Genomic DNA, 8,331 nt, shown 5'->3' on the forward strand with positions numbered 1-8,331 from the left:
CGCTAGTTCAAATCGGTGGGGGTACTTTTGTAACACACCCTACATTTTGGCCAAGCGTGTCCCTAAATCATGGTTCCCCCTCCCATCGCCTCCTTTTCACCATTCAAAATCCCAGGCTGCCATAACCTCTCTGCTCCAGCCGCGAAGCCCCACCCTCCTCCGTCTTCCACCTCACCGCTACCCAGCCGGAACCTCTTCCCCAATGACATCGTCCACCACAACAGCTCGACGTCCCTCATCCACCTCCTCGGATGAGGATCCATCGTCCATCTCGTCGTCCCGCCGGTTCAGCCGCCGCGTCCTCCACCTCCAAGGAGCTGCTTCGATGACCGCCTTGTCTATCGCGGCTGCTCCATCCCCACAGCGCCACCTTAGCCTGCTCCACTAGAACCAAAACATCCTCGCTGACTCCTCGGACGAAGCGGAGGCCTACTCGGCTCCACTAAAGAGGTTGTACACGCATCGCATCACACCTTCTCCTTAACTCGACCTCTCGGTGTCGACGGTGCTCCATCCCGCACCCCCATGGCGCGGCTACCTCGAAGCCGGTGCCGCGGGTAACATCTCCACGACGGCTCTCCCCTAGTGCGAGGCCCCTTCGGGGGCGGCGTCCATACCAGCCGGATCTGCTGTTGCTGATGCTCCAGCTCTCGCTCGTTCGCTCGTGCTGCTGCTACTGCTCTGGCTCTCGCTCGCGCTGCTGCTGCTGCTCCGACTCTCGCTCGCTCACGCTACTGCTCTACTCCCCCTCGCTCTACTGTTCTGCTCTCCCCCTCGATTGTGCTGCAGCTCTGCTCTTCCTCTCGCTCGCGCTGCTGATGCTGGTACACGGGCTGCTGCAGCTACATGAGTTGCTACTCTGGCACTAGTTGCTGCTCCTCTAGGTGTTGTTGCTCTTGTTGCTATCTTCTACTATGTTCCCTGTTGACCCCCTATTGATTTAGATCACTGTTTCTCTACTACTAGTGCTCGAGCGGCCTAAACTACATGTGAAGTGCCTCTTTGCTACTAGTGCGTTCAGTTTCAACAGTAACATTCAGATTCCACAGTAAATTTCAGTTTCGACAGTTAAGTTCAGAGTCAACAGTTTTACGTCATCTGTTGTAGTCAGGTGTTTTTGGTGATGTAAATTTTACATCTATCACTTTTTGGTAGTGTATTTTACATAATCTATTGGAGTTGCTACTAGAATCCCACTTGAGATTAACGATGTTTGTCTTGTACTGCTCCAGCCTCGACATCTTACGGCTCACCGGAGCTGCTCCAACGACGGAACCATCCATCACAACAGAGCAGTGCCCTGGACGCCATCTACAGATTCCTCAGATCTTCCTCCACACCTCCGACAGCCACCTCTGCCTCAACTTCTTCAGCGACCAACCCAATGATGTTGAGGCTGACACGGCTACGGCAAAGAAGTTGTACACTTGTCGCATCACTTATTACTCTAAATTCATGTCGATCCATTAGGGTTATTTTGGTTCAAAGGAAAAACTTAAGGAAAAACATAACAATTGGAAATTTTCCTATGGCACTCTACTATTCAATTATTCATGCATTTTGTTGAAAGGAATGGAGCAAAACATCCACCTGGACCTACTTTTCAAAATCCTATGCATGAAAACAAGACCAAGTGCATTAGTGGCAGAATAACATTCTAACTGTACACTCTTTCATATGGTTTCACTTTAATTTGGCCATGTTTCTTTCCATTCCCCTGCTCTTCCAATTCCTATGAACCAAACACCCAAGTTGACAGAAATCCTGTGTTTACAAATGCTATGTTTCCCACATGTATTCCTATCCTATTCCGGTGTTTTTCATATCCCTGCATTTTTAGAATCCTGCAAGCCAAATGAGCCCTTACAGAATTAGTTCAGTTACAGGTAGGTGTCAAACAAAACTTTGTGTGGTTTGTCCTGCTCCTGCCGCGACATCATCCACCTCACCTGAGCTGCTCCATCGACAAAAGCAACCACCAAACCATACATCATGACTCCCGACCGTCTTTCACCGCCTCAGATCACTTTCCCCGCCGCCAGCACCCACCGCAACTGCATCACCATCATCGACTCAGCAAATGAACCTGAGGAGTACACGGGTCCTCAAGAGAGGTCACACTCTTTTGTTTCTGCTTATGTTATGCATCGCTTAATATTACCTTCTACTTTATCGTCCTGTTCACCTCTTAGACTCCAAGTCAGGTCCAAATTAATGTTCAAACTTGAGTTTTAAAATTACTTGTGAGGCACATATCGAGGCAGCTATGAATAGTATTTTTGTCTATTATCCGGTTCACCTATGGTATGCCTATGTTGTTCATCTTGGGTGGGAAACAAATAGTAAAGCAATCATCATGTGTCTTTTTTATTAAATTCAAGTTATCATCAGACTGCTATCATTATTTTTAGATCCATCCACTGGTTGTTACCATCACTCTAGATTTCTGCATGCTCTCCTTACATAATCTCACTGTATTGTTTCATATGCATGTCAGATATTGTAAACAGTCAAGCCGAACATGTAGAGAAAAAGAGAAGAGTTTTGCGCGGCAATACAATGTCATGCAGACATCGCTCCATGGTGGGTTCAATGGTAACCCCCCAGATTGTAATCCAGAGGAAGATATCTATTTTGTGGCGGATTCAGACGTAGCTGACCACTCCTATTTACCCCCAAGGTGTTTGCTCTAACTTGGCATGATGATGTTGGTCATATCATGCATATGTTGCCTTGTAGTGCCTACTTTCGAAATCATATATGTCATCTGCTTAGTTTATACATGTTCTGTAATGCCACCTGTTTAGTTTCTATATCATATATGGGAATTATGCAGTCTCATCTCCTTTAGCCAGCAATAATATATGTGAAATATGTAATGCCATCCTGTTTAACCAGGCTTCATATATTTGAATGATATCTTGCCCATCCTTTTCTTCATTACATTTCCATCTGTCGACAATGTTTGTACATTAAACTACTCTTCCTGTGAATCAGCCATTTGAGTGGGTAATGGAGAAATCTAGAGTGAAAATAAGGTCTTCAGAGCAGACAGTGCTACCTGTCGAAGCAGATCTCTTGTTGGGTGCCAATAACTCCTCAGAGATGGATTCAGAGACAGATGACCAGTCCTATTCCCCCATCGAGGTGTATGCTCTAACTTGGCATGGTTATACTGCTCATATCATGCATATGGTGTATTACATTGCATAATTTAGACATCATATACACAATATTCAACACCATGTTCTTAGTTCAGACATCATATATGCGAATGCCCTCTGCTTAGCATACAAATCACATATGTGAATTAAATCATGCGATCCTCATTACTTAGATAACATGTATGTGAATTATGTCATGCGAACTTGTTGACTAAAGACATCATATAATTATCTCATGCCATCCTGTTTAGTTAGTCATCATATCTTTGAATTATGTCATGCTGTGCTATCTAGTTTTGATAGACATCATATATGTGAAATTATGTCATGCTATCCTTTTTAGTTAAACAATATACATGTCAACTGTTTCATGCCCTCTTTTTTCCACACTATCTATTGCATCTGTCTCTCATACAATGTCTGTACATTCAACTATGTTTCCTGTTTATTATCCATTTGAATTGGAGCGGGTGATGTCAGTATCTAGCGGAGTAAAAACATAGTCTTGAAATAAAACAGTGCTACCTCTTGTTGGGGATAGCACCCCGGTTGTACAAGCACGAGAACCAACCCTACCACACATACCCTAGACTCTCGCAGATTGTACCCCTGCTACGATGGGCAGAGAACCAGCTTCACCCAATCTAACCGCAACCCCAGTAGATAGTAACCCAGTTCCTGTTGACACAACACCATCTCCACCACAGACCTCCCAAATAAGAGTAGTTAGTAAGGTAGCTCTAGTGCCCAAAGCTCCATTACTAAAATGGCAAACCCCAACTCCACCAGTTAGTACACCTATTCCCGTGAAGGAAGCACAACCAGCCATTCGTAGTTTAGTATCTGTCGCATTTGATGTTGTTAAATCCTTTGTGCGTATCTTCCCATCATGGAAATGTTATACTGAAGATGAAGGAAAATGTCAGTTGTAGGTGTTTGTCCAGGATTTATGTGTAAGTAATGTTATTCATGGCAATTACTTTGCTTTGTCCCATACATTCTACATCGATGATGGTTATAATACAACAAATTTTCCCATTTTTCTCTATAGAGAAGGACAGATTTGGAAACTCAGGCCGAGGTAACCTGTGCTAATACATGTGCTATCTTCAAGAATGCTTGGTGGCAGTATCATAATTACCTTAAGAAAACGTACTTCACTGGCAAAGAAACTCATCAAATTCCCTTACGTTCTCCCGAGACACATTTACTAGACAATGACTGGCAACGCCTTTGATGTAGGGTAGAACCCTAGTGGCCGATCTTTCACAAAATGGAGGGGATCCTATGAAGAACACGAGGGGAGACACGAGGGAAATCACGAGGGGAAATGAGACGAAACACTCAAATAGACACGAAACAATCACACATGTGCTAGATCCATGAACACAAAGAGATACACGATCGATGATCAACAAAGGACGATACAAACGGTAACTAGTTCATCACTGTGAGGAGGTCTTGAGGGGTCATCCCATGAAGGGGTCTTGAATCCAAGGTGGATCTTCTTCGTAGAGGCCGTGGTTTCTCTTGATGGAGTAGATCTGTATGGATGAGCAAAGCTCTATCTCAAATGAGCTAAACCTATGCTAACCCTCAAATGGTGGAGGTGGAGGAGTATATATAGTCTAGGGCCACGAAGGGGTAAGTGAGGGGCGAAGGGGTACATGGGCCTCGGGCCCGTTACACTATGCGTAGACAGGCGTCGGATGTCCAACAAGTACTAGACGTCTGCTGGCTCGCAATGGTCCGGTCGTCCGGTACTTGTCGGATGTCCGACGTTTTGGCTCGGGATAGGTGGCACCGGATTTCCGGTCGGCGTCGGTCATTCGGTTGCTGATGAGTATCAGACGTCCGACGTCTGGCGGTCGTCCAGCCACTGTAGACTTCAGTAGCGGCGGGTGTTCTGGAGGGTGGAAACTCCAGGTGTCAGACGTCTGGTATGGACCGGTCGTGTAACGCCCCGAGACCGATGTGCCAGGTGTCTTCCAGTTATTCGCTGTTGTTGCCATGTCATTCGCTTGCGTGTTGCATCTTGCCATTTCATCATGTGCATTGCATCATCATGTTTTCAAACCTGCATCCTTCCGGTTTCCCCCAGTTCCTTCTGTTGTCCGTTCTGAGCCCAGCCACACTTGCACGCGCCCGCGGCATGTCCGAAATAGTATTTTATAAGTGGCCGGAAAATGTTCTCGGATTGGGTTGAAAGTTGGCGTGTGGTCTTATTATAGTGTAGATAGACCGCCTGTCAAGTTTCATCACATTCGGAGTTCGTTTGATAGCCCAACCGTTAAACTATAGCGGCATTATAGCCGGTCTAACGTCGGACGTTTTCGGTCTCAGGAAACCGTGCCGGGCTGCATCTCTCCCCTCTTCTCTCAGACCAATCCGCTCTCCACATTCCTCCTAGGCCCAGCCAAACCCTCTTTGCTCACTGCATCGACCCCTCGCCTCGCTATCCGAAACTATCCCGGACCCGACCCGAGCAGTCGTGACCGATGGGTCCAGAACATCCCCAAACATCTACAAAATATCACCGTTTCCTTATTTGGGCTACCTAAGCTATTTTACCCGTCCATTCGATTATGATCAGAGGGACCTTATACCCCCTAAACCTATCCGACTTGCTATATATAGTGGCAACCCTAGACTAATCCCTAGATTTTAGCCCGTTTGTCCCATCAGTCCATCCGCGCCGCCACCTGATGCCCTCCTCCTCCTTGCATTCAGTGCCAAGCCAATCAGATCCACTTTCTCCTCCCCTCGATCCCACCAAGTTGCTGCGGAGGCCCCGAGCAGGAGCGCTCGACCCCGTCTCCTTGCGCTGCTGTTCGCCACGCCGGCGACCTTGCCCGGTGCTCAAGCACCACCGCGCCACCCTTTTTTCCTTTCCCTTCTTTCTCCTGCCTTCTTCTCGTTCTCCTCTGTTTCCCTCTCCTCGTAACTCTCTCTCTCCCTCGCCTTGGACAGGGGAACCGAAGGAAGCCGCCCCATCGCCTGGATCCGTTGCTCCGTCCGGCCTCCCTCGCCTCTCCTGCGTCACTGGTGGTCGCCTCCGCCCGCTGCCATCTTCTTCCCGAAGCGTCGTCCCCGGCCTCCTCGTCAGACCGGCTTCCCCGTCAAGTCCCTCGCGCGCGAGCTTGACTCCGAGCGCTCCTGAGCTGCTCTTCCTCCTGCTGGCCTCCTCTGCGTCGTCCAAGTCCCCGCGCCGTCACGGCCCTGCAACTCCATGCCCAAGCCCCATCGCGCCGCTGTTTACCTGTCGCTGCAGTTCTTCTTCAGAAATGAGCAGAGAGATCCAGCCCCGTTGACAGCCTGCTCATCCAGCGCCTCGCTGTGGATCTCCCGTACCAGATCGCCAAGGCCCAGCGCCGCCCCAGCTTCGTCCAGCCCAGCGCACGGCCCATGGCCCAGAAACGTAGTCGCGGGCCTCCTCTGCTTCCAGCTGGGCCGAAGCCCATGGTGAGCTGCCTCCCAGCACCTGCCACTATTGGGCCAGCCCGCCAGATTCAGCCCGTTCATGTTTTTTTCCATATCTACGATTTTCCATTTATCCTGAGACTGCAGATTTGCAGAAAACCCCTCTAACATCATGCATTTAATAACTTCACAACCGTGCATCGGATGTAAATATTTTATTTATTTAAAATGACTATAATTTCATATAGTTTCATAATATGCCACTTTCATCTAGGTTTGAAATGTTTAAATTGCTGTTTGTTTAAATTTGCCCCTATGCCATGCTAAAATGATTTAATTCATAACTTAATAACCGTAACTCCAAATTTAATAAACTTTATATGTAAATGGGGTAGAAAAATTCCTAGTTTAACTTGGTGACCTTACTTTGCATGTTTAACAACTCTAAAATTGTGTTTAGGGCAGAACAGTACCAAACCTTAAAACATGCACATGAGGAGTTTCCGGACTTGTTGTTTGTTGTTCCGGCCTCACTTAAACTTGCCTAGATAGGTAGTTTTTCATATGCTTAACCTCTTGCCATGCTAACAACATTTAATATTGTTGAGTACATAAATGAGATCGAAGTAAATAAGTTATGTGGTGTTTCTTCAATATGCAACGGAGTTGCATATTGTGCTCCACTTAATTTGTAGGATTGTTTTTGCACTTTGCCATGCCATGCTTCATTAAACCGGACATGCATCATACTTGATTGTGCATCATGTCATGTTTATGTGATGGTTGTTTTACTATGTTGTTTGCTTCTTTCCGGTGTTGCTTCTTCGGGTTGGTTCCATTAACGTCGCGTTTGTGAGGATTCGTTCGACTACGTCCGTTTGTCTTCTTCTTGGACCCGTTCTTCCTCCTTGCGGGGTCTCAGGAAAGATGTCCATACCCTCGAAATCACTTCTATCTTTGCTTGCTAGTTGCTCGCTCTATTGCTATGCCTATGCCGCGATACCTACCACTTGCTATGTCATGCCTCCCATATTTCCATGTCAAACCTCTAACCCACCTTGTCCTAGCAAACCGTTGTTTGGCTATGTTACCGCTTTGCTCAGCCCCTCTTATAGCGTTGTTAGTTGCAGGTGAAGATTGGAGTTTGTTCCTTGTTGGAACATGGATATTTGTTGGGATATAACAATATCTCTTATTTAATTAATGCATCTATATACTTGGTAAAGGGTGGAAGGCTCGGCCTTATGCCTGGTGTTTTGTTCCACTCTTGCCGCCCTAGTTTCCGTCATACCGGTGTTATGTTCCATGATTTTGCGTTCCTTACGCGGTTGAGTTATAATGGGAACCCCTTGACAGTTCGCCTTGAATAAAACTCCTACAGCAAGGCCCAACCTTGGTTTTACCATTTTCCACCTAGCCTTTTTTCCCTTGGGTTCTGCAGACTCAAGGGTCATCTTTATTTTAACCCCCCCGGGCCAGTGCTTCTCTAAGTGTTGGTCCAACCTGTGCGATGTCCGGCGCCCCCTGGGCAACCAGGGTTTATGCCAACCCGATGTCTTGCTCATCCGGTGTGCCCTGAGAATGAGATATGTGCATCTCCTATCGGGATTTGTCGACACATCTGGGTGGCTTTGCTGGTCTTGTTTTACCATTGTCGAAATGTCTTGTAACCGGGATTCCGAGTTTGATCGGGTCTTCCTGGGAGAAGGAATATCCTTCGTTGACCGTGAGAGCTTGTGATGGGCTA

The 8,331-nt window shown here is 47.1% G+C and overlaps 1 protein-coding gene across 1 annotated transcript in view; it reads right to left on the reverse strand.

Moving 5' to 3' along the window:
* LOC125518825 overlaps positions 1-6,698 on the reverse strand; it is a 43,526-nt gene extending 36,828 nt beyond the window's left edge. The window contains exon 1 of the mRNA XM_048683693.1: positions 6,424-6,698. Coding sequence (XP_048539650.1) covers positions 6,424-6,698 — 275 coding nt within the window. The remainder of the gene's footprint in view (positions 1-6,423) is intronic.
* Positions 6,699-8,331: the final 1,633 nt, after the last annotated feature.

Source organism: Triticum urartu, chromosome 7 (genome assembly GCF_003073215.2).
Source record: "Triticum urartu cultivar G1812 chromosome 7, Tu2.1, whole genome shotgun sequence".
Taxonomy (NCBI): Eukaryota; Viridiplantae; Streptophyta; class Magnoliopsida; order Poales; family Poaceae; genus Triticum; species Triticum urartu.